This window comes from Haliaeetus albicilla, chromosome Z (genome assembly GCF_947461875.1).
Source record: "Haliaeetus albicilla chromosome Z, bHalAlb1.1, whole genome shotgun sequence".
Classification (NCBI taxonomy): Eukaryota; Metazoa; Chordata; class Aves; order Accipitriformes; family Accipitridae; genus Haliaeetus; species Haliaeetus albicilla.
Window position 1 is genome coordinate 15,843,604 of NC_091516.1, and position 26,897 is coordinate 15,870,500.

The window sequence follows — 26,897 nt, forward strand, 5'->3', positions numbered from 1 at the left end:
GTTTGTTCCACCTTGCCGATTTCATAGCTTAATATGTTAGGACCTGCCTTTTTGGGTCACGGGAAGCCGCACGGACTTGTATGGAGGCCGCCAAACCCGCGGCAGTGAGTGTTCAACAAGACCTACTAGTAACTCAGGTGGCAGAAGCACAACCAAGACTGATGTTTTTGAAAAGCCGCTTTTCCAAAAAATCCTGGCCTTTGGAAGAACTGAAGTCAGTAACGTGTACCTGAAGTGTGGTGACGATGGGTAACTTTGTTGTGCCCATTCACCTTCCCCGAGCAGAAATTTCTCTCTGCTGCTTCCTGGTCGCTGGACACCCTTGTCTCAAAAAGGCGGCCGGTTCCTCTGGCTCTGGCTCTGCCCAGCAGTGAACCGGTGTGAAGAGCTCAAACCAGACCTCCAGCTGACCTGAGCAAAGCCCTGTCATGCAGACAGTTGCTTGTGCTATAGAAAACAGTTCTTTAACCCCTCATGCCTGCTAGTGGCATCCTTAGCTGTGAATGAGCATACGGAAGTTTATCCTAAAAAAATAAAAATCAGCAGAACCCCAGATCTTTTGTGTGCCTGTTTTATCAACATAAAGAAAAATAGCTTTAAAAGAAACCCCACCAACTAAACAAAAATACCTCTTTTTCTTATTTGCTAACAGTTCGGTAAAGTGTTGTACATATTCTCATATTCTGACTGTGGAATTTTGTTTTTTTGGACAAAAATTTGCAAAGGTGTTCGGAGCTGGACGTGTATGTATACTTACAAGTCAGAAGGATGATGAAGAGAAAAATTATTTCACACTCAAGAATAACAAACTTTTAGTGGTAGCAGATAGATTTTCACATAAAGGCTTTAAGGTAGTTGCTAAGAATTCTGTGTAGCATAGTAATGTCTATTTTTAAAATATTTCCTGTTTCTTCACATTAATTTCTGCAATCTTCTGCATTTATTTTTATATTTTCCTTCAACAAATTTTATCCAGACGTTCCTCGTGCATCTTCAAGGCCTCATCGTTTGCGAGTGATGCACAAACATTTTTTTTTTTTCTTTGAAATGAGGCATTTTCCCTTTTTTTTCCCCTTTTGTTTCAAAAGCTAGAACAGTGTCTTGAGCAGATTTCAAAGGTGGTACAAAGACTATTTGGAAAAAAATTTCAAAAACATTTGAGTGAACTCTGCAGTTCACAGGAGACGGAAAAAAAGGAGATGATAAAAAATGAGAGTATTTCCAGATGAGCATCTACCTTTCATGTCCAGTGAGACAAATCTCTAGAGGTGGAAAAAATAACGATACAACAACAACAGAAAAGCCTTTTTGTGCATATTCATCTTTTTTTGCTTACGCTTTTATGCCTATGTTTAGCTAATTGTTAGCATTTGATGAAAAACATCTGTGTGTACAAAGAAGCTATCCTTTATTGTTGTCTGGGTTTTTTTCTTAAAATACAGAGTTCAAGTTTGGGAAGATTTGTTTCGTGCTGAAAAAAAAAAGGGGGAAAGCTTTTCTGTTGTAAGAATGATGAGGTAATTCCACCTACAAGGAATCTGAACTGTTATGGTAGCTGCTGCAGCCAGCTGTGTCCTAAAGACAGTTTAATGCATCCAACTCAGTAAATGTGACAGGAGAAGGTGATACCTAATAAAGTGTTAGTTTGTTTAGAAATGTCTAAGCAACCTGGCTTATGTAGTCATTTCTTCATTAGGTAGAAGATCTCTTCTTTCTGCGGCCTATGTGGACAGCTCAAAATGGGAAAAGAGGCAAAAAGAGGAGCATAGCCTGGGTAAGAAAAGTTTGTTTCTATTTTTTACTTTGACTAATTAATTGCAACCTGAACTCATTTTAGACTAGCTCATCACCTATATATACTTCAAAATAAAAAAATGCGTGGGGCAAAACGCTTCTGAGGTTCTGTGTCAGAATCTGCTCAACATGTTAAAAATCTGTCATATATATTCGAAGCTATAATGCAGAAATAAGTTAGAATTTGCCCATTTAATTAGTGTTTGGTTTCTACAAGCTGATTTTTTTCTTTCACAAAATCCCAAGCTTTTATGAATGTCATAGTTTTTTTGTCTGACAGTTTAGACTGTCTCCAAGTGTCCTCTTCATTGACGTTGTTTTAATTGTAATGCAGTGTGAAAGAAGACCTATAAGTATTACAGGGCATTCCTGTTTAAAAACATTTTCTTAAAAGAACATTTTCCTCAGAGTTTTGCAGGAGGCAAAGCTAAAATTTCAACAAGAAATGTAAATTTTTTGTTTGGGGAAAAACAAAACTAAACATTTTATTTCCGAGAAGTTGTACATTAAACTGTATCTGCATATGGTACTGAGATCTTTTGTGTGAATTTCATAGCTAAATTTTTTTATTGGATTACATTTCAAATGACATTCCACCGTCTTTTTGGTGACTATGTTAAATAGAAAGCATCATGCAAAACATTTTTCCATGCTAAAGATATATATGCATTATTTTCTACCACAAGTATTTTGGAGATGCCTTAATGCATAATCTTTGTCTTCATTTTTCATTCCTGGGCCCCTGAACTGTGCTTGTTAATTGTAACACAGATTATGAGGCTGACAGAAGAATCAGCAGGTAAAATTCAAGGGCTTTTGTCTCAGACAGGAAGACAGAAAAAATGATCAGAGTGATGGTTTTTATGCACTAATTTGTTGCCGTTAGTTGCCTATAAACAGCTAGGTTGGTATTGTCAACGTGTTTTACTGTACATGGGCCAGAAACAGCTGGTGGGTGCTCATGGCTGTAGCTTGGATCCTGCAGAGACTGTTAATACCTTGTAAGCCTTTACTGTCAATAGGACTGCTCATGCAGTGTTTTTTTGGCTGGAGCCACAGACTAGTGCCCTGGTTCAGTTCAATGCATTTGAACCAGTTGCCTCCAGATGAGAAAGAGTTCTTACTTTGACAAATGTCACAGGCGATAGAAGAAAACGTTGTGCAAGTGCTGGTACAGTCCATGTTTGGCTTTCCCCAGGCCTGGCAAGACCTTTTGTGACTGCTTGGCAAGCACAGTTCTTGCTGCTGCTCTGCCGACAGTCTTGACCCAAAGCAGATGTCTGTTCCATGCTTTTCAAAGAACTGCTTTGCATTTTCATTTTCATCAAGAAAACAAGTTAACACAGTGTCAGCTGTATTAGCATTTTCAAAAAGGAGACAGCCCTGCAGACGTCTGCTCTGTAGCTGTCAGCTGTATGGGTTGCACATGTAATCTTGTGTGAGGTAACTGGTGATTGTAGCTAGAGTGAATTCCTTGTATTGAGGAGATGCTCTTTTATTTGTGTATTTCAGACACTGTTTCAGAACTGTTATTCTGCAAAACTGTGTTGTGAGAATACATTTAAAGGAAAAAGAAGTATTTTTGATTTAAAGTCAGTTCCATTTCTCTGCTGCAGTGATGTGGTGCCATCCCAGACTCAAACCCATTTACTGTGTCCATAGAAGATACGCTTTATTCTCTTCTCCATAGTCTCAGTGTAGCACTCCCAAGCATAAATGAGTTTAGCAAACTTCAGTACTGAAAAAAGTATGGGAAAGAACAAGACTGTATTTTATGTACAGAAGCACATTTGTTCAAAACATAAGAATTGAAAATGTGTTAATTTGGAATTTACAAGCTGCTTGCTGGTAGGAAGACACCTGTCTAGAAGTAATTTGGACTCCACTTATTAAAAATGAGATATCAACGAAACAGGAGGCATGGCTGAACATAGATTCTCCAATGTTTCAGCTTGTTCATCATTAACAAGGGTAAAATTAAGTGACAGTAAGCATCTTGATGAGAAGAATACCAGTTACCAGAAACTGAGGGGACAGCAGAATCCAGTGAGATATGAAATGCCTTTTTTTGTTAGAAACCCAGAATGGCTCATCTGCAACACCAGGTGGCAGTGCTGCCTTTACAAACTTGAATAATTTCCATTCAGAGCCTTCTTTGGTACAAAGCTGTGGTTCTTTCCAGAAGCTGCTAGGGAATGTGGAAGTACTGAGAAATGTGAAACATATAAATTTGTAAGGCAAAGTGCTTGCCTTGGCCTTCCTTTATATTTTAATTGGGTCTTTAAAATAATTCAAGGCTTTCTTTATATAGAAAATGAAATGTTAGCCTGTGTGCTAAGGTATTAGCTCTGCCCATCACTCCCAGGACAGGTAGACTTTGCATCACGGTTGTATCTGCTTTCCCGTTGCTGCCCCATCACTGGATTTCAGTCCTTACATGGTAGCCAAATGTGCCACTTGTTGATGTGGCTACATGCTGTGGATAGGTTCACGCTGAGAATCAAACTGAAACTGTGTTGATTTCCTAGGCCAGCAAACCGGTATTAGATGTCATAACCACTGACTTGGAAGGTGAGGGTCAATGCTTTTCTGGTCATTGTTCTGAATCACCCTGTTGCAGGCTGCAAGACATTGAGTTTCTATGAACAAATGAAAATAGAAGTGAACATGAAATCTCAGATACCTATATCCTAGAGACAACTGTGAAGTCATGTCCAGAAGTTAAATGGCCTCAGCTCAGACGTACGGTTTGTTTTGTTAGTTTGTTTAAATCCATAAGGTTCTGTAACATCCAGAAGTATGTTCTTAGAGAAATTAAAGTTTTGTAAAAGTTTATCTTGTAGAAATATATTTTTAGGTGATGTGTATGAGAGATCATATGTACTATGACTATCAGATAAAAGTGCTTGCAACTTATAGCTGTTGGAATGTACATAAAATTTTGCTTTGGCCATTAAAACATTTATTTGGTTTATACACCACTGTTAGCGTGCTCAATTTTTACTACCAGCAGTGATAGGAGACTTGAGCATTCACATTCTTGCATTCTAGTACTTCTGTCAGATGTTTTTAACTAAGAAGTTTAATTTTGATTATTGAATAGCAATTTATGGAGCAAACTTGGTTTACAAAAGGTAGATCAATTATTTCAAGTCATGAATATGAGAAAAAAGTCTGGTTTTAGATGCTCTTCAGAGAAAACAAACCAGGAAGGAATCACTCACTACAAATTATTCATATCTAGAAACTACAGCAGAAACAGCAATTTGTCTGGAAACAAAGCTAAATTTCCCATTAACTTGAGTTGTCTTCTAATCTTTAAGGTTTAATCACCTTTAATTTTGTTGTGACTCCTGTAACGGAGCTGATAGATGAGAGTTTCATGTTGCTTTCCATGCTAAAGTTCTGATGGAGAGTTCTAGCTTTGTAGACAGCATAAAAGGTCAGTCATTAAAATTCTGTGGTGTGAACTCTCCCAGAGGAGGCCTGTGTGTAACAGCTAACAGTCTTGGGATCTTGCACTCATAGCATTGTATTCATTTGGTTTATATTCTACTTAAGTACTCAGTGTTTCCTGAAATGGGCTCTTCATCTTCATGAGCACATAGACCAAAGAAGTGCCATGGTCAGGGGTTGAGTATGGCCTAACATGGTCTTAGGTATCAACTTACAGTTTTCAGAGAGTGATGCGCAACCAAAATAGTTCTGGAATAGATAAACGAACTCCCAACCTGTGCAGCTTTCTGTCTCAGGTCCATGTTGCTGTGTCATCAAACACGGCAAATTTCGGAGTTAATACTTTTTTCCAGTTACCTTGAAATGCAGATGAAGAGTATTGGATGGCAGTAAGCTTAGTATGTTTAGGCAAGGATCTAGCCAGTTCTTACTTCCTGACAAGATTACCTGGCTGTAGCATCCATTCTCTGTAACTTATAGCACTACTGGGAATGCCCCCAAAGTCTTTATCTACATGCTCCCTCCTGACCTTTGAGGGTGCTGGAGAGACGGGTAGTACAGAGTCAATACAGACCATTCTTGTAAGGATATTCCCACCGAAAATTCTTTACCATTAAAAAAAGTTAATCTGCTGTTTTAGTAGTTATCTGGTATAGCATGGCCTTGGTGGCCCACATCAGCTCAGTATCCTGTGTTGTATTTTGTAGGAGCTGGTACTTGCCTCAGTAACTTTGCCCCAGATTTCCCTTTGCTTTCATGGTCATGAAATGCTTGCCTTCCCTCAGACAGAGATAAATGCTCTTTTTGTGTTTTGAAGAACACCTTAAAGTACCTCAGGAAGGAAGGTGTTATGTAAATACAAAATACTGGTATGTGGCAGACAGCAGCATTGTACAGACTAAGAGTCAATCATTTTATTCCAAATCAAGGCTCTGTCAATTTTACTGCAGCAAAAATCTGCACATGTGTTGTAATTTTAGAGAATACCTATAAGGTCAGAGTAGCGTTGAATGCCATTCGTAGTGTTAGAACTACATACCCCTCAGTATTCATTGGCGGTACAGGTGTGTTTTTAAGCTGAATAGTGATACCACTTGTTTTGCAGACAGAACATAACATGTACTTCAGCCCTCTGAGGCACAGCATGTTTATTGGTGCAGTGCTGCTTCCTGCCCCTGACAACTTTGCCAGAGTAGAAGGCTTAGTCAATTCTGATGTGGTGCTGCAAGTTGTGCCCACCTCACATTTGATTGACAGGTGTGGAGGTTGGATGACCTTTTTGGAAAATGAATCGTAAAACGAGCCAACCTGTCAGCTCTTGAGGTATGGCCAATGGGATTAACTGAGAGGTGTCAAAGGAGAGGCTGGTTTAGTAACAGTTGTAGTCTTGGGGTGCAAAGGATGAAGCAAGATACTACTAATGGTGCGGAGAGAATACGTTAGATTCGTGGTCCTGGGAAGATGCAGGAGAATAGAAAGAAAGAGTACGATTGAAGTCTCTAAATTTTATAGATGAAATACATCAGTTCACGTCTCAGCTAAGAATCAAACAGCTGACACTAAGCATACAGTAAACAGCTTGCTCTTCCTGAGTCGTCATTATTTTCCAGGAACAGGACAAAACTAACACTCTAAATTAAATTGATTTAACTTCCAGTTAAATTCTGTAAATTCATTAAATGGAATGGTTGGCTACCTGTTCAGCAGTCAGAAGCTTAAAGTTCTCGTATGGTCAGATTAATATTGTTAAACGACTGCTGGAGCAGAATGCTATAAAGTTAATAAGGTACTGGCACAGTGCCCAGTTTGATTAACAGGATTTCTTTGGATTGCTGTTTGTGACTAGGGTTTATCAGTATGGTACTGCTTGTTTCTGTATCTCATTGTTTTACAGTAAAATAAAGGAGAAACCCATGTCAAAAGCACTGTCCAGCATACACTAAGCTTGAAAGCAAGTGTGAGTTTTAAAGACATCTGCTCAGTTTTTTTAGATGATTTACATTAGTTATGCTAATTTCATCCAAGACATTATAGGGTAGTTTGCTTGTTTACCCGTTCTTTCTAGTAAGTTAAAATAATCATGTTGAGAACCTTTCCATCTATTATTTTCTGTTAAAGTATTTGACAATAATTGAAAGTATTGTTTTCATACAACTTCAAAATGAGATGTTAACAAGGAACCAGAATTTGATTTCATGAACAGAGGTTCTATTCTAGGTTATATGATAGCTCTGCAGATTTTCCTGTAATGCCAGTTGATTAAACATACTCTTTTTCTGTTTTCTCCAGCTGACTTAGCCCACTTAATGGACAGAACCTATGAAAGAAAGCTGCCTGTCAGCTCTTTGACAATAGGCCGGGTAAGGAAATAAATCCCAATCATAAAGTGATGGAATGCTTATGAAATCAAGTGAGCTGAGAGGGGATAAATGATATCACCTCTGCTGGGAGTTCTGGGACCGTAAATGTCTTGTTACACTGTTAGATTGCGGTGTAAAGCTGTTTTATTGTTATTTTGTACTCATTAGGTAGTACCTAGACTGTAGGGTCTTCAAAACAGAAATAGTTTTTTTTTCTCAGTAAAATTGGGCCTCACTGTTCCTGACTATGTGTTTCCCTGATATATGTTCCCTGCCTTCCTGTGGTTTCTGTCTTAGCGAGAGCTTTAATGCCCCCTCAGGCACTTTATAAGAACCCAGGCTGCTAAGGGAATGCAGTGAATTAGCACACTGCCTGTCTGCATGCATCTTCCTCCACTTTCAGGCTCCTTTCAGAGTGAGGCAGAGGTGGATACATTTTGCCTCTGTAGTTTTGTTTCCTTGCCTCAGCAGACTGAGGCAAGACAAATGCTGGCATGGGATAAGAAAAGCCATTGGTTTTACTGGAATTAGTAACTAGTTCCATCCTCTGGATGGTTTAATCTGGGGAGGGGGATGGAAGGCAGAGATGTGAGATGTGCTTTTAAGTTCCCTGTGTGTTTGTACTGCAGAAGGAGAATAAATATGTCACTTGTTTAAAAAAAAACACAAACCAAACTAGTTTCAGTCTTCAAAATTATCCAAAAAAGCTGAGGCACCATCCTGGTACCTCACTAACATCACTAATTAGGATCGTTGGCACCACTGATGGAGGAGTCACAGAACAGTGACAAGATGTTGTACATCTTTGTACAGTTACAAGATCAAGCATTTATACAGATCAAGCGTTCAGACAGAGGGAGGTGGGTGTTCTTCTCCCTTTTATTACTTAATCAGCTCTATTCCTTTCTTTTGTGTTCTTGCTTTGGGCTGACCTCTTCCCTGGAGAAGTGGCATTTCCAGATGGTGAAACAGCTCCCCTTTCCAATACCTGGAGCTCACATCAGATTCTTATTTTCTAAAATGTAAATAAAGCACATGGGCTTGCTATTGCCACACTGAAAAGATGAGACCTACATGTACACAGCGTGCAAGGAGGGTTAAGAAACTGGAGATCAAGTACCAGTCAGCTGAAACTATTATTTTTAGCTTATGCTTAGAATGAAGAGAAGTACTGCCCTTGAAAACATGTTGTTTATATAGTCTGAGCTAAAGGTATTATGTTGGGAAGCCTCTGGAATGTTCCAGCATCTCTATGCTTATGTTAGTAAAACCTACAGGAAAACAGGATTCACTGTTACCATAAGACAAAGTCTGGTTGAAAACTTGGCTTTTATTTAAATAGTTGATAGCACTAGGAATTTTGGAAGATTGCCTGGAGTAGACAAGGTTTTAAAGGAGAGGAAAATTGTGCTTTACAGCATGGGGGGTGATTTTTTCTTACGATTTTTTATGTGTGGTGAAATACAAAATGCTGTTGCTGCTGTCCTTCAGGATTTATAGTATGAATAGGCACAACAGGCAAACCTTAGGGAAAAGAATATTTTTTAGAAAGAGAAGTAAGGCATATCGAGACTCACTCAAAATTGGGGAAGAAAAAGTAAGGATCTGAATGTATTCTTAAATTAAAGAGCAAAAAGTTCAGAGAGGAGCAGCAAAAATACGGGGTACTGAGCTATATGGACATAATTCTCAGGTGGTCTCCATGTTTTCAAGGTGCATAATGTTTCTTAGAGGTGAGGAGGGGAGTTCTCCCAGTTTTTTTAAAAAGATTTGACTTTTAGCAGTCTAGAAGAAACCTGAGTAGGAGCAAACAAAGACTTGAAGACCTGCAGTACTGTCAGACACCTAAATATGCCAAACAAATGTATTTTGTTTATTGAAGTGGCATTTTCTTCTAACAGGCTTTGTGAGTGCTCCCTCTGAGGCTTTTATTTCTTTTTTTTTTAATCAGTTCGTTGACAACATTACTTCACGAGAGGAAGTGGATCAAGCCGAATACTACCTTTACAAGTAAGCATCTTTTCCCCCCAACATGAACTTTGAGACATACAAGTAAATACCATGAAGTCTTGCCCTTTTAAGACTCTTACCCTTTCCAGCTAACTGGCTTTGATTTCTGTTTTGCAAAATATGTGCATCTACTTGTCTTACAACTCACAGCTAAGGGCCTTCTTGGTAACTTCTCCTTTGTTATGGCTACCCTTTTTCTGGACCTCTGGCATTGACTCCTGTCAAGCATGTTAGTCTGAGTCACTGAACAGCTAGTACAACCTTCAGCTATGATTTACATTAGAGGTGCTGAAATTATAAGGAATTATGTTTGTTTACAGTTTTTCCTTCTGATACTTTTTTGTTCTCTAAGTCATAATTTAACTAAATTGGCTATACGCATATTTGCATGGGTAACTGTAGGACTGAAGGAAGCTTGTTTCCTTAGAATGAACAGAAATGAGAGTGGGCACGCTGTGGTAATGATCAAGGCACCAGGGCTAAATGAAGTATAGTTTTGGTTTTTATCCCCTTAATACTTTGTATTCCCCAGATAAGCTGTGTCGTTCACCTAATGCATGGGTTTTTAAGGTTTTCTGCAGCTGTTTTTGTGTTGAGTGAAGCATATTGGGTATATTGTCAGGTTGAATGCTTGCTTATTTCAAGTTAGTACATCTCAATATTGACTTTAAGAAGGCAGTAATTCTTGCTGATCACTAAAATAAATTAGTTCTTTTATGGATGGTTGCACACACATTTTGAGAGCTAGGTTTCCTGACAGAGAAAGTAAATCACTCTGTCAAAGTGCATGAGAAAGCATCTTTACAAATAATGTCAGGTTGTTATTTGTAAATAATAAAGATTGTTATTTTAATGAATAAGTTTACCGGATGGCTGTTTTAAGTATATGCATAGTTTTAAGTGCATGACTGCATTAGACTTCTGATCTCTGTGATTCTTTCGTAATACTGGGGCATCATCTGAACCTCAGAGCTTCAAGATGGAAACAAGAGAACCCAGTTTGCTAATACTAGCAATATCCTGTAATGAAAAAATAAAAGGAGGAAGAAGAATCTCTCACAGAGAGGAGGCTAGTGGAGCTTTCATTCCTTCTGATCAAGATTTCATTAGTCCTGTCAGAACGTGTGGTCAGAAATCAGTTTTCCATCCTGCAACAGGTGAGATGGAAACAGGAGAAAGAAAAGCTAGTTTAAGGCAAGCCCTCATTTTTGTTTTACAGATGTGCTATTAGTACCCTTTGCTAACATTCTTGAAGATTGTAGAGTACATAGTGCCACATGGACTTAAGTTCTCTGGCGACAGGCCCTGTAGGGTAAGTGATGCCAAGAGACCTTTGAATGTACTGACATCAAGAGGAAAGTGTGGTAGTTTAATTGCTGAGCCTCAGAATGGTACAGATAAAATCCAGATAGTCGGAGCGAGATGTTCATAATGTATCTTACAGGTTTGTTAAAAACAAGACATTCAGAGAGCGTGACAAAAAATTAGAAGCATAGAAAACATTCCATAGTAAGAGGGAGAGAATAGAATGGGAATCTTTAACATGTAAATATCCTCCCCACTCTATCTGTGCCTGGTTAGTACATCAGTTTAAAATACAGGGGGTTTATCCTTAAAAACACATTCTAAAGGAGAGATTTGTGGTTCAAAAATAAGTACAGTTAATTACTGTTTCTCTAAGAAATAATTCTCCTGCAGCTTGTCAGAATGTAGTTACGTGCATATCAAATAGGATCATTTGTAATTGATACAGATTTTAGTAGTTTGTGTGGAGAGAATAGAGAGGTACTGACGTGTCACATGGCTTGTCGGACGTGCTTTGGTTGGAATTTTTCTTGTGTGTCTCCCTGTAATGCTGCTTTGTTTTGGTGTTGCAAAATGCTTGGTCTTTTGGTGATGTTAGCATCAGTTTTGCAGGAGACTTCATTCCAGCATGGTCCGTGAAACTATTCTCAAAATGCATTTACATGCAGGTAGTGAAACAGTGTAGAGAGGTCTGTAATTCATGTGAAAATGTAAAAATCCCAATTACAACATCAGCTTCCCTTTCAAATGAAAATAAGTGTGCTAGCTTCAGGAAATAGGAGATGTGGTTGGTATCCACAAGGCCTGTTTTATTGTTCTTCACATTTTGCACTTAGGCTGGAGTTCAAATGAAGGACATGTTTATCAAGATCCCTTTGCGGCTGGGAGGATGTTTGACACAGAGAAAGTCCTGCAAAAGTGGCCACACCATGAGACATAAAGGAGGTGGTAGAGAGAGAGAGTTAAGAAGCAGAGAAGCTTTGACAAGAAATCTCTTTTTCTGGCTTAATGAGAAACAGTTCAATGCACAATTTTTGTACTTTATGTAAGGAGAGTAAGCTTCTGAAAAAGAAAAAGGCAGTGTCAGCAAAAAGCTTTTTTCTATTTTCTAAGGTATACAAATCCATTGTGAGCAAATGGCATGTACACAGCCTGCTAAGTTGGCTGTATGGGCATTTGCCTGAACATAAATAAGTAGAATGCTCCCAGAGTCCTGTGTTTTTCCCTTTATCTGCTAGTCGAGTATAAGGGGGAGATTTTGATGTCTCTCCCCAGTGTTGGGTGCCTCTGGCAATCTGAGGTGAAGGGCAGTCAGTTCCAAGCTCCTTACAAGGTTGGAAGATGTTCCTGGTACAAAAGGGCAAACCGTGCCTGTGGGAAGAATCAGAGGGAAGTAAATAGCATTTCCATGCTTTCTGTGTGGGCTTTCCCTGAAGATGGGAGTGCCAGAACTTGCAAGCTTTATAGACTGGAGACTTCCCTTGTAGTGTGTAAAGCAGAACACAGTTTCAAAAAGTAGTATTCTGGAGCATTACTGTAATGCATTTAGGGTCCCGAAATACAATATACATATTATATTTAGACCTGTTCCAACTTTACATCCTTTTAAAGCAGTGGATCTCCAGCCATACTGTCTCCATGGAGGATCTTGAGCTCTCAAGAATAGCTGTGTAGAAGCTGCTACACTACATTGTGGAACATGTCAGTAAGATGGTAAAGGCCGTTTTGAGGCATGACGTCATCTGCTTTCAGTGACCCTCTTTTTGTTCTTTTCTGAATACCTTCCCCCCCTCTGTTAACTGTCAGACTTAAAAAAATCCTTTCATCTCCTAGGATCCCAGCAGAAATTCTAATCAGAATGCAGAGTGCTTTCAGCCAGATCAAAGACCTGCAGTTCTCCTTACTTTGTCCTGTCTCGCTGAGATGCCACTATTTCTCACGTCAGGGTGTTTTTCATACTATAGAAACATTAGCATAATGGAGAGAGGTTTTGTGGTGAGGTAACTCTGCTGCTTCTCTATGTAGGTTTTATGCCAACAAAGATGTGTTTGAAAGCAATTGGGGAAGTTTTATGTTGAGATTACTCAGGAGGATTTTTAATTGCATTAAACCCATGACCCACAGAAAAAAGTATGCACACTGTCTGTAGAATGTAAATGTTTGTGCGTGCATGTACTTTGCAAATTCTTGCACAATCTACCTAGATTTTTTCATTGCCTTCCCTTGGTTGGTAATTGGTTTTTTGGAAATGAAGTTATATCTGCAGATTTCAGGATTTATTACCTGGGGTCAGTACTTGATTATAATCACAAAATGGGTTAATAGCAAACTATTAGAAGTTATTCTTAGATATGCTGTTAAATCTTTCATAGTAGCAAGTTACAGTTTTGAGGCCTGATTTCAGCCATTAAATAATTTTGGGACTACAGTGGTGTCCATTTGTGCTTATTCCTTATAATGCCAGTCCATCAGTAGTTAGTCCAACATCATATGCAAAGTAAGCTTCACCTGTACTGTCTGTATCTGCATCTCAGTTCTGTGGGTGAAGAAGTTGCAGTTTTTGATACTTCCATGCTGATCAAGTTGTATAGCGTCAGAAAATGTTCAGTTACTCTAAAATATTGCTTTTACTAAATGATTACAATGGACCAAAAAAAATTTTTTCTTTACTCCTAAAATATACTTTGGGTGGCATTCATTCCCAGTAATTTGATACTTTGTTTCTGTATATAAATCTACAGGATGTAATGAATACCACTAACCTGTTCCAGCACAAATAGGAGAAGAGATGTAGACACAATCCTACAACATATTTAATTCTTCCTTTGAGATGTCTTCATTGTCCTAAGGCTGTAGCTGATAAAGACTTCATCAGTTCATGAGGTCTTGGCTTTTGCTCCCTCCAGAGAAATATGTGGGTAAAAAAAAAAGAGAGATAAAAATAAATGAGTCAGAAATATCTGCCTATTATTCAAGTTATGCAGCAGTTCTGTTTTGAAATGATATTCAGAATTGGTGATAAAAATACACTTCGTAGCCAGAATGGTATGTTTTACCAGTTTGGACACCTGCCTCAGTTGACCAATCCAAAATAACTTCATTTGCAAAAGATCTGGGCTGCTGTTTGACAGGTAGGGAGACACAAGGAAGGGAAGCACCAGAGAGATTTACCTCATTTGCACTTGAGTGACAGAAATACCTGTGTTTAATGCTATTGCATTAGTGTGTGATGTTGCTTCATGGGAAGAACTGTTGGTTGCTATCCAAGCTGGTGCTGTCAGGTGTAAGTGTTTTGGTCTTAGAGACCCCACCACTCTTCAGGCTTCAGCATTCAACTCATTTCTGCACAGAGGGGCACACGTGCTTACTCTCCCTGTCATCTTTCACTGTTTCTTTGTTGTCAGATTCTGAGCTATAGGAACCTTTGGAGAAAGTAACTAGCAACTGCATTTCAGAACCCAGAGCCAAATTTCAGCAAGCCTAATCCTGTAACCACATCTCATTCAAGTAGGTGTGCTCAGTCAGCATAACTGTGCTGTGAAGTGGGGGAGAACCATCAATAAAGATATAACACTGAAAAGCATTCAGAAAGATCTCTTCCTGTAACACAGGCTTTTTCAGTCATCTGCTTTTCATAGTTCATCTTTTTGTATATGCTTTCCTTTAAGCTCAGCAGAAACTGGACAAGAATTTTCTAGGCGCTGCATATAAAAGCAGAAAACGTTGGAAGACTTTCCTTCAACACTTATCTTTTCTTTTTCTCATCTTGCCAACACTAGAGGGATAAGCATTTGGATTTAAAAAACCTTTCTATTTAAAACAAGGGAAAAAGAAGGATTCTTCTACAGACAGAATGCATATATCAACCTTAGGGGGACCCCCCCCCACCCTAACCCCCCCCAGTATTTCTGGAGTAGATAGGAAGATAAAGCCAGTCAGATTCAGAAATGGAAAGAACTGAATGAGTCCACACCCCATGTAGATACATTTTACGTTTAGTATTGGGAGAAAGGCTTTCAATGCTATTCTTGCAAGAAAAGATTATTAGCAGAATTTTCATATCTTTCAACCAGCATCTTTCTTGCCATCAGCTAAAAGCATTCTATCTAGTAGATCGTATTGTAAATAGACTGAAGTACAATGTGAACAGTAAGTATTTAGATCTTGAATGTTGTATTCATTACACGTTGAAGGAGAAAAGGCAATTTTGTCTCAGAATTTGACTCCTACTCGCCTTAAAGTTCAAGGTGCCATATCCAGTGGCATTCTAAAGGTTGTTTTGTAAATTTCTGCACCAGCAAAAAGCCTGTCTGGAGGCAGATCTTGCATTATATTTTAGAAATACTGAAAGTCTAGACAGAGGTTAAATTGCAGCCAAAAATGTAAAGAGTGAGCTGTTCATATGAATACAAATGACCAGGATAGAGTAAAGCCTTTTATAAGCTTCAGAATTTAAAACACAGACACATGCAGAGATTTATTCCTTTGCCAGCTTTGATGACTAATAATTGTAAAGACACACTTGAGAATTAACCCCATCTGGGTTCCCCTGAAAGGAACTTAAGGTTCCATTACAGCCCCTGAGCAGTAATGGCAGCCAGAGCCAGGCAGCAGCTCCAAACCCACGTAAACAGAAGAAAAAAGCATGTAAAGTTACTGTTCCTGTTGAGTTCCCTCTCTTACAGCTTTCTTAAGTAGTGTTAAACAGTACTGCAATCTTTTCCCTTTAAGTAATGTTGAAGATGGCAACTACTAGGATAAAAACCTGAATTTTTATTAGGCTTACAACCATACCTAGAGCTGCCATGATCCCTTCTTTGGGAACTGCTGACTTTGTCGTTATTGTATCCATCAGCCTAAATCATTCCTTTATGGTGCAGCATTTATTCCTTTTTGAATCAAAATAAATACAGCAGAAAAAATAATGAACAACTACATTGTTAAGGAATAATCTTGATATGCTGTAGACCTGAGCTGTCTTATTACAGATAGGTTGATTAGAATTAGAATTATTTCAATTGTTGAATTTGATCTCAGTTTAAATCAGCAAGCAAGAAACCTTAGTTTAAGTAAAAGACTTTAATCATGTTTCATGTTTATAATTGTATTTATCTTTCTAAAGAAAGCCTATGGTTGTTTTCTGGTAACCCTTTAAACCATTTTATTTTCTTTGGAATTACTGTACTAAATTTGGAACTATTTTTTTACTGAGCGAGGAGGCAGTCTCGTGTAGGTACTTACAAGGTTGACAGGTATTTATTTGCAGGTTTCAGTTATGTATTTGATTATCTTTAAAAAAAAGAGAGAAGTGATTACCAGAGTGCTGTTTCATTGATTGATGTGGACAACTCTCTTGAGAAGGAAACTTGAATGAAAGTATTACTTTTCTGCAAATGTACAGATTTTAATGATTATGTAAACATTAATTATATTAGATAGAAGATGGAAAGCATTTATCAGAACATGTTTTAAAACTTAGCAACTCCAGGAAATCTTGTTTTCATTTGGTGAAATTAACAGATTCTCAAGGTGTCGGGATTTTAGTATTTGTAGGTGCCAGTTTTTATTTCTCTCTTATTTAGAAGGGGTAAGCATGCATTCCTGCTGTTTTCAGTCACAAGTTACTCATTGAGCTGAACTAAACATAACATAGGAGAATAAGGAATATATTATGATTGCAGCTGTAGAAGGGGCAACAGTCATTAAAAATCCTGGTTTCAGTTGCTTAGCTAGAACTTTCTCCAGTCTGTGGTATCCTGCTGGATCAGTATGCTGTAAAATATGTTTCTTGAGGGAAAAAAGATACTTAGTGCAACTTGTTGAATTCAGGTGGGTTTTTTTGTAAGCAGTTTGTTTCAAATAGAAATTCTGTTAATTTTTTGTTAGCTTTAGCTTACTGAGTCACAGCGCTAAGTAGCACTGAATTGTGGTCTGAGCAAAACCAGGGGTAGCCATTCAAATGAAAATGTTAGGCCATTTTAACTTTATCCATCTTCACACATTATGTATAAAATAACAAAATAGGCTAAAAATGGGAAGGTATTTATCCTATACTTTGGGGAGTACAGGGTTTTGTCCTACTGCAACCAGTGTGTACTCAAAATGCTGAACAGTTTTAATGTCACAAGACAGAGGAATAAGTACAAAGTCAAAAGTCTTCCAGATCAGGCAGAAGATTTCTTAGGAAAGTCAGTGGTTGTGATTATTTTACTGTAATCAGTAGTAAAAGAGAGAGTAAAGGCAATTTATGAGGTAAGTAATGGTGCTGATTTGTTGCCATTAGTGATGGTTTTCTGTGGGGTGAATTAGGGTGTTCATGGCTTAGATGGACTGTGCAAGCAACTGTGGATGAGCTTCTGGTAAGATGAAGACAAGTATTTTATTGAAAATGGATTTTTAAGAACAGGTTGAGTATTTAGAGCTTGGACATTGTTTTGAATTTGTCAGTTTTATTCTGGAAGAATTTAATTTAGGAGCTGGAGAGGAAAGATGCACAGAAAGTAGTGTTGGCTCTCTAGTGTCCTGATGTTGGATATAGGAGTTGCATAGCCTGCTACAGCTGTTAAGTTGCAAATACATCTTGGGCTGAACATAACATGTTGTAAAGCTGATCCACTTACCTGGGTTTACTCAGGATTTTCTGTTTTGTTTTTTCTTGTTTGTGACTAAAAGTAATGCTTACAAGAAAGTAGGACTGGAGGTTGGCTAAGAATGTGAAATGATTTGAAACATTCTAGGCCATATTACACTGTAGCTTAGCATGGAAAGGGATTTGTGTTTATCTGTCGTTCTGTTGGGTTTTTTTTTCTTTACTATGTTTGAAGAAAAGTTTCTCCAGGAGACTAATATGAATGCTAGTAATACCTAAACAGGCAGTTTCATGACGCTGTTGTTTTTCTACTGTGGAAACAGTATCAGCTCTTGCAGGGTGCATGGAAGCAGAGCTGGAAACAAAGCACCTCTCTGACATACCACTGCATGAGAATTCCCGTTCTGCACCACCTTTATTGAGAAGGTTGTTGGAATGGTTGAATGATGGCAAGTCATGTGCTGGTTTTATAGTGCAGATTGATGGAGAGAAGGACAAAGGCACTAAAGTATTTTTTCCTGTGTTACCTCAGCCAACATAAGAAATATAAGGCTTGTGCATTTTCAGTGAGAACTTCCCTTCGTTTTACTGTATACAAGGAAAAATCCATATTATCTTAATTTTAAACAAATCATGATATATAAGCTTGCTGTGTTCCACAGGGCATGCAAGATGAACGCAGTCTGATCAAGCATGTAAAAAAGGCCTACACCATCTTATTGGACTTCCTAGTAGTCAAGAAAAGTGTTCTGTGCTTTGTTGGTGACAGTGAAGACATTCAACTTAGTAATATGATCCAGTAGAGTATCTGTTGTGTTGCACTCTGAGAATATCTGTGGTTTTGATGCATGTTGCTGCAGAGTATGTAGTAACAGCTAGCAGATGTGATGTGTTTCCAGAAGGTGAAAGCCTTTGGAAATGGAAAGAACATTAAGATGACCATAAGGGATGAAATAATGCACCATAGGTATAGGTCTGATGATCTTTTGTTTTATTATACACCATTATAGACAAAATGGTTACAACAAAATCAAAATTACTGTGATGGGGAGGAGAGAGACCTACTTTAGCATACATCTTTCTTTAGCTTATAAATGGTTGGGAATGTTAATTTTCAAATAGCTGGCTGTTTTTATTTACAGAAATAGATGTTTATGCTTTTGTAGGACTCAAAATGTTTGGTCAGCCATCAAGATGTTTAGGAAATTACCTGATTATATCCATCAAGCTGTAGGTTTCTTTTTGGCTCCAGTAACAAAGAAACTTGAAAAGCTAGTTTACGTTGCTTGATTCCAATGGTTCATTTTTTCTAAATATGTACATCCATCTTCAGAAATGTCCAAAAACATTAGAGTGCAGAACAAAAATTAAAATAAGCAGGTGCATTTATTCAACTTGTATGGCTGCTTATTTCTGCATATACATTCATGCCTGTGAAAAAGTGTTCTACTCCCTAAGGAAAGAGGAAGCTTTTATTACAAACAGACCCACAAAACAATGCTTTGCTGTAATTGAATAGAGGTACTGATAAGAAAACGTCATAGTTTAAAATTTTCCTGGGGTGATATCTGAGGTTATTTCTCTCTGTGTTTTCCAGAAATGGGAAATTAAGGTGCAGATTTGCGAATGTAATATGCCCAGTAGCAAAGTGAAAAAAACTGTTATTCAGGGTGCCTACTTTGGGTGGGGGTTTTTTGAGGAGGGGTTGTTTTAATGCTGGTTTAATAGCTATTTTTAAAGCTGCATGCTCCAGATAACGTATCTATACTGTCTGCTGGAATGAGGCCAGTTGCATATTCAGTGCTTCTCTGTGCCAAGCACTCTAGTCACTCTGCTCAGCTACCTGTGACTGTTCTTCTGGCAGAGTGCCTGTTACCTCTTTTTCTGTCCTTTACTTGGTAAATCTTTGGTTCCTAGGCAGAATAATCCCTTCCTTACTCTCTTCTTTTTTTTTTTTTTGGGGGGGGGGGTAGGACAGGATGAGGCTCGAGAAGCTTGGATAGAAGCCCAAGCCCCTCCTATCACTAGATGGTATCCCCTTACCTATTTCCTAAGATCCTGGCTGTCCCCTGTCCCTGAAGGAGAATGTCCCCAGGCTTTTCAGCAGCCTCCCTGTCTCCCCTTTGCTACATCAGTTTGAAAGCCTGAGGGGCTCTGTTAAATGTGGTGTTGATCATTTCAGGAATAATGCTGTGGCAGCTCTCAGCAGTTGGTTTCCATCTTCACCAGCATGACAGATTTTGTGGGACACTGGGCTGCACATCCTTGAAAGGTTCTGGAGTTGTCCTTGCCTCCCAGCTTTAGTCTAATTAATGATCCATGCGCATGTGTGGTGTGCCAGGTCCTCAGCGGACTGAGGCAGATCCTTGGTAACTGGGGAAACTATGTGTTTTCTCTTTGGACCAGGTGAGGATTTGACCCAGGATCTAGTTCAGGAAGCATTTAAACAGCCAACGAAGAATAATTTATTGGGTTTGTTGTTAAAATGGAAAGGGGTATACAAGAGAGCAGCTGGTAGAAACTCCTGTTTTCTCAGCTGTAAGTGTAGACACAATAAACATTCCTTCTTTCTCTTGCTGAAAAATGAACGGGGATTTTGATCCCCTCCTCCACTGTAGAGCTTGTCAAGCTGAAAGCACATGGATTTAGGCAGCTGGCTTTGCAAGCAGATTTGCACCTTTATGAGTAATATCTTTTTCCAAGAATTGGTGTGGATATAAAGCTGTCTTTAATCTCTAGAGTCAACTTTATGATCATCCTCTTCAAATTGTAATTTATTTAATTCTGATCTCTCCTCTTTCACTGCTGTTTTCATTTAACAAAGGGGAAGAATACTCCTTTCTTCAGTCTGATCAGCCACTTTCTACTTCGTTCCTTTAGGGATGAGCAGAGCAGGGCTAAATCCAGCCACAAGCAAAATAGATGGCCTCTGGCAGCAGACAGCTGGGAATAAAATGGACAGCCCAACTCCCTCCCTTGCCTACACTGCCTGTGCCAAAGCTCTGACAAACCAGACTGGCTGCTGGTGCTTGTAACTGGGGTCAGGCAAGGTATAGCAGCTACTGTGACACCATGACAGAGGAGCATTCGCAGCAGGGGTGGTACACTCTGCTTTCTCTGCAAAGGGGTTTCTTTTTTGTCTTCCATGGAAGTTAGTGTCCTGCAGTGGTTGTACCTTTTCGTTGAGTTTCCCTTGTCCAGGTTAAATCATAAAGCAGCAAGTTCATCTTACGTAAGATACTATTGTGTTGTTTTGAAAGTCATCATTCTTTGGAGGAATTAAATAAAAATAGCCAGACTGAAACACATCCAGTACCTAATTGCATATAGTTGTAGTGTTTTCCCCCTCTTCTGTCTTCTCTGTTCTCCTGTGCAGTGGGTAACATAACACATATAAGCCTCCTATACTGTGAGTGCCCTGGAGAACTGGATGCTTGTAAATGTCAGTTTGGAGCCTGAATAAAAGATCCGAGTAGGGCACTGCTACAAGGCAAATGGCAGGGCATCCTGGCCTTGCACCATGCACTGATGCTCATTACCAGAAGCAGAGCCAGTAGTGGGTTATATTTATAACTAACAGTCTTGGCTGTATTCCTGTCTCAAAAGGGGAGGAACTACAAAATATCCCTTCACATTTTGAAATTCTCTGCCTGTTTTGAGTAGCACAACCTCATTTTACTGCACAGCTTGTACCTACCTAAGCAAGGGAACATTTGTCCTACAGTACATGCAGTACTTAAAGTGAGGTACCTACTGTCTCTCTCTTTAAATAACTGATCTGACAGTATGGTATTTTTCTGAAAAGAATAAAACATTCCCAAAGCTGGTAAGAGTCCACAAATTTCAAACTGCCTGGTGAAATGCTTGAGGTGGTTTTGCTATGTTTATCCTTGATTTGCTTATTGGTCCATGTGCTTGACATCATACACAATGGAATAAAGGACATTTCTGTGCCATTAGGCTTGGAAGAAGTTAGATACACTAAGAGATATGCTAAATACAAGGTAGCCTCCGAAGTACTATGATTGGCTAACTTACTGTGGTTAGGGAACACTTAAAAATATATCATGAAGGACTCGATTTTTGTTTTTCATTGCAAAAAATATTTTTCTGAGGAAAGTGCGTGGATGAAAGAACAAAAAAAAAAATCAGTAAGCTGTTGCTCATTAAGACGTGACATGAAACATAGATGGATTTATGGTGGACTGCCCAGTAGCCAAGACCTGCCTATGCACCTATGGTTTACTTTTTGGAAATGGTTGCCTTTTTGACAGCACTGTGGTTGAAACTAGAGGTGAGCATCAGGTGTTTTGTCCCCTTTGTTGCAGGTGTTATGCTTCATATGGAAACTTTACTTGTTTACCCTGAAAGCTCACCATGTAGCTCTGTCTCCCTTTTGCTCATGGGGTGTAGAAGGACAGCAACACACAAGAGCAGAAATCAGACTCTAGCAGTGAAGAATGAAGAGCGCATAGGTAGTAGGTCAAAATTAGGTTAACTTGAACTGTGGGACTATGGCAGCAAATCTGAAAAGGTGAAACCTTGTCTGTGCAAATCCAGTTTTTGAAGTCTTTGGCAGCAAATGTAAGGTTTGGCTCTTCCCTTGCTTAAGTTGGCTACTAAGATCCATTCAGTATTTGTATTCCTGCAGCACTCTCTTGCCAGTGCCTCCTTTTTGCTTAGGTTGCATGTGGTGTGAAACTGAACAACTTTGCAGAATAAACGGTTTGGCTCATATGCTTCTGTATTGCAGGCTTTGATACTCAAGCCAGAGGTATACATCGCTTGTAATCTGTGCAAGTTCAGCTGTGATCAACTGAGAAGTGTCGAGGGTTGTGTCAGTCAGTGTAATGTTAACAGTAGTTTGAAGCTAGTGTGTGATGTATTTCTGGGAGATTTTTTTGTGAAGCATAAAAAATTTGAGTAGAATAAATGGAAAATGCAGCATAGTTACAATGTGGACTCCAGCTCTCAGCGAATTGGGTCTCTGTCAAAATGATGTTAATTTTGTCTCAGGTTAAATTTAGGCTGCATATTAGGCACCGTTAAAAAGTTGCTGTTTGCAAATACTGTAATAGCAATGTCTACCTACAGTCTGAGGTTTTTGCCTGCTTTTAAAATAAGAAGTCACTATTGGCTTTTGTTGACAGTGTTTTTTAGACATACCCATAAAGTGTTCCTTTTTAATATAACATGAAAGGGGTGTACTGTCATAATTCAAGCTTAGCACTAGAAAGCAGAAACTCCTGCACTCCGGTCCTAAATCTGATTCAGTTCCCTCTGACACTGAATGAACAATTACAAAAGTTGGAATCACTGTCTAATTAGCTTGAAAAGCCTCTGATGCTACATCTCTGTCTAGCTTGGTTAATGGTTACTGGAATGCATGCTTTGCTGCGGTGTCCCTGCAATAGTTGATGGCTAAGAGATGGAAGTTTTCTAAAGCATCTGCAGTAATTTATTTATTTTTTAAAATTAAACTTCTAACTAGCTTTGAAGCAATTTATTCCCTAAAATCACATAATCTTCCAGATAGCCCTGGTTGAAGAAAGTCCATGACATAGATACTATTTGGTACCCAGAAGGTTTTAAACTTACTCTGACACACAGCTAGTGGGAGCTAGCTTTCTGCTAGAAACTGACTTTCTGGCAGTCTTTAGCAGGGGATCTCTCTCACCGCAAAGTGAACCAGCTACAAAGGTGATTTCAGCAATTACAAATTACAAGCAGGCTTTAACATTTCTTTTTCATTTTGAAAAATTAATCTAGTTGATAACTTGTGTACCAGCTTTCAGACAGGTGGAGAATTAATTGAAGTAATGACAGGCATAGCTGGGCTAGTAAAACAGTAACGATCAAATCAGTACTTTACTTACATATGCCATTTTTTACAACCTTTGTGTTAATCACTTTTCAGAGACATAAGTAAAGATTCCAGCAGAACTGACCCTTTGTTGAGCTTTAATACAGTAAGTTTTAGCCTGACACACTTCAAAATTGCTGAGATTCAAAAATCTCCTCAAAGCAAGAAATGTAGTGTGTTGTACAGTTCTTAATTTCTCTCTCTCTCTGTTTTTGTATGCCAGGATACCAGGAAGAGATATAATTAATGAAAGAGTTGGTTTAAATTAGACTTTATGTGGTTGCATGGGGACAAGGAAAGGCACTAGAGAATGTCTTATCAGAATCACTATAGCAACAGCTCACCCCATCATTCTCCGTGTTTTCCTCAGCCTATGATACTCTCTATTCAATCACTAGATTATTAATGGCATTTATATTCAAAACTAGTCATTGCAACTGTAAGCCCAGAAGTATTTTTAACAGAGAGAAATTCTAGGAGCTGTGTCCTTTACAGTCAATAGTTTGGGGAAATGTTGGGCTTTTTATTCTTGTTGTTATTATTATGACAAGACTTTTTCTTGTTAACTCTTGCCCTTTGAGTGAATTTCAGCTTTACGGTGAAAGTGGTACAGATTCTTTATGTGTACGAGAAGAAAAATCTGATTTTCCTGCCTGTCTTTTCCAAAAGGGGTGGGAGTGGTGAAGGATGTTGGCTAACAAGACACTCTGTTATCCCAGGAGAAGGAGAAAAATAGAAGCACTATATGGAAGTGTCTGTATATTTGGTTTCTGTCATTGGGAATATATCTCTAAGCAACACAAAGTGAAGCAAATCTCCTGTGCTGTTCACCTCATCATTCTGTCTTGACCGTAAAGGAGTAAAGCCAAAAAGGGGAGTTGCTTGTTTCATAGTTTGCATTTGAAATAAAACTTCTGAGTGTTGATAAAATGGCCCAGTTTTATTTTCTGCATGAAACTGAACTGGGCACCACCACCTTTTCTCAGTAGCAGTATTTGTATCACAATGTTCTTTTCTCTACCGGTCACACTGGGGATGTTTTAGCTTTAGTGAGCTAGCTGGCGACCTTCCCTTTAACCTGTCTTCTTTAAATACTATGTTTAGAACAAGGAACCATGTTGGTACTGGATTTTTAAATGTTAAGTCCTTTAGTTTCTAGCTAGACAAGGCCTGTGACCGATGTCCTACTATGTCAGGCTGAGGCATACAGAGCACCTTCAATCAAGCTGATACAGAAGAAATCTTAACTCATGTTCTTTGGAGAAGTGAAGTTCCATTGGTGTCCTGCTGGGGACTGCATAGTTCTGGAGTATTTTGAATCTACATGGCTAAAGGAGCTTTTTAGGAAACACATTTAACAACCTGGAAGAGTTTTCCCAGGGACAAAGAGTGTACTGAGAAGCAGTATGTTGTTTGAGCCTGGGCTTTGCTTATTCAGTCTGGTTATGAACTAATCAGTATAAAAGTCGAAGGCATTCAAGGTGAGCCTGTGGGATACTTAAGTTGATGGAGTTGTCTGAAGGGTTCCTCCTCTCTGTGCTTTGCAAATGATTCTAGAGGGGCTCAAGGCTGCCTGGTGTAACCTGGTGGCAGAAGGTTGGAAGAGCTGCTCCGCTGCAGTTCTGTTATGTTCACTGCATGTTGATAAGGGACAGATAAATAAATGAGTTACTTTTCACAGCCAGGAATCCCAATAAATTCCTTCAGACTTTGCTGTAGGCTCTGGATCTGTTGCTGTTACTGTTTCTTTTGTGGTGGTTCTTATGTCTATTTATGTATAAGCAAAGCATTTCTTTTGTGCTGCTGTAATATGTTGTTTTGAAATTTGTAACATTTATCTAGGATTTTGCAACTATTTGATGATACTATTTTTTCTTTTTAATATAATAAGGCTGTTCCTTCTGTTTTATTCACAAAGGTGCCTTAAATCCATCAAAAGGAAGAAGAGCATTTAGTGATATAAGAGGTTGACAACAATGGGCAGAAATGCTTGTTGTATCAGAAATTCAGCTTGTCATTTGTTAATCAACTCTAATAACTGGCTGTCAAAGTAGCTAGGTCAGTAAAGGGTAAACAGGATCCTAGCCGCTGTATGGTTGATTGCTGTATGTGATAGTCATTGTTAGAAAGACTTTGAAAAGATGAGCTTTCTGTGCAGGATTGTGGTTTTGAGCAATGCAATAGCTACTCTGAGACTGCTGAATGGTGAATTCTGTCCCTGCAGTTGTTAGGAGAAGGTGGTTACCAGGTTGATATTCTGAGACTTCCTAAATGACTGCATAGTATGTACTTCTACCCAAAATATCTCTTCTCCCGGATCTGGTCCTTTTACCAAGCTTAAGGGTTAAGAAACAGGTAAACCTGTGACATCGGGGTGAACAGAAATGAAAGCTGAATGTGGTATAACTGGAAAGCAAGACTTGATACTAAAAATGTTCTTTCAAGTCTCCTGTTCAGCCTTGATGTTTGACTATGCTTCTGTACTGTAGTTTGTCCATATCTAAAACTTGATCATTTAGGCCTGTTTTGAGGCCGCATTCATCAGTGGTGTTAGAGCTCTGTGCAACTCCTGAACAACAGATGCTGTGCAAGAAATAATGCATTCATGTGGAGGTGGAGTGAGCCTAATTTAGAAGAATTAATTTTATGTTCAAAGCAAGCAAGAGCTAAATTAGTTTAAAATCAAAGATCAGGGAAAGTCAATAAAAATCAAAACAGAATAAGGGCTGAATGTGAGCTTTCTTCAGGGAGTCCACAAACTGCTTCTCTTCTTGTGTAAGAGTACAATTCTGTCTCAGCATTAGACTATCCTCTGTCATAGTTGTCTCGTCTATTTTTTTTAAATCTGTCCTGTTACTGCTCTTGATAATTGATTTCTTATACTACGTATGCTAGTTCAGTGTTTTATTTCAACACAAAAGGGAAGTGTTCCCTCTGTTTTACTTGAGTGTAAGCAGTTAATGCATGAGGTATTTCCTATAGGACTGATACATTTATACGTGAATTTTTAAAAGGATGCATACAAAGAAGGGTGTAGGCTACGATGCAGGCAAAGAAGAGATGGAAAAATAAAGTTTTGTCCATGTTTAAAAGGAAATTTCAATCAACAAAGATTTTTTTCAGGGCTGTTGCCTTTGACACTGACACATGAGCGATGCCTCTGGGTCCATTTAAAATGCAGACAATTTTTCCCAAGGCCTGTGGCTTGAAATGACAAACAAAGGGAGAGTTTTGGGTGACGTTTCCTCAGCCTTCCAGTTTCTAAGCTAAGCCTGCCTGGAATCCATTTGGTCATTATGCACTGCAGCTTAAAAAATGTGCCTAGGAAGAAAAAACATGGCATTGCCAAGGAGCTTCACAGCCCTGTATGACTTGTGTAAAATGTGGAGGGGCTTTGGATTCATTCCATTGAGAAAGCTTATTCCTGGCTCGCAGAGACATTTCTTATGATACTTATTCATTTTAAGTCTCCTGCATTTTGTTTCAGGACTTTTTAGAATTTTAAGTGGATGAGAAGAAA

At 38.7% G+C, this 26,897-nt stretch overlaps 1 protein-coding gene across 3 annotated transcripts in view; it reads left to right on the forward strand.

Annotated features, from left to right (window-relative positions):
* Positions 1 to 26,897, forward strand: part of MRPS27 (mitochondrial ribosomal protein S27) — a 47,851-nt gene that overhangs the window by 400 nt on the left and 20,554 nt on the right. For 2 of the 3 annotated variants that reach the window (XM_069776644.1, XM_069776647.1), the window contains exons 2-4: positions 1,697 to 1,774; positions 7,540 to 7,610; positions 9,562 to 9,620. In XM_069776644.1, coding sequence (XP_069632745.1) covers positions 1,697 to 1,774; positions 7,540 to 7,610; positions 9,562 to 9,620 — 208 coding nt within the window. Of the gene's footprint in view, positions 1 to 1,696; positions 1,775 to 7,539; positions 7,611 to 9,561; positions 9,621 to 26,897 lie in introns of those variants that run through there. The other variant, XM_069776646.1, reaches the window with a different exon arrangement.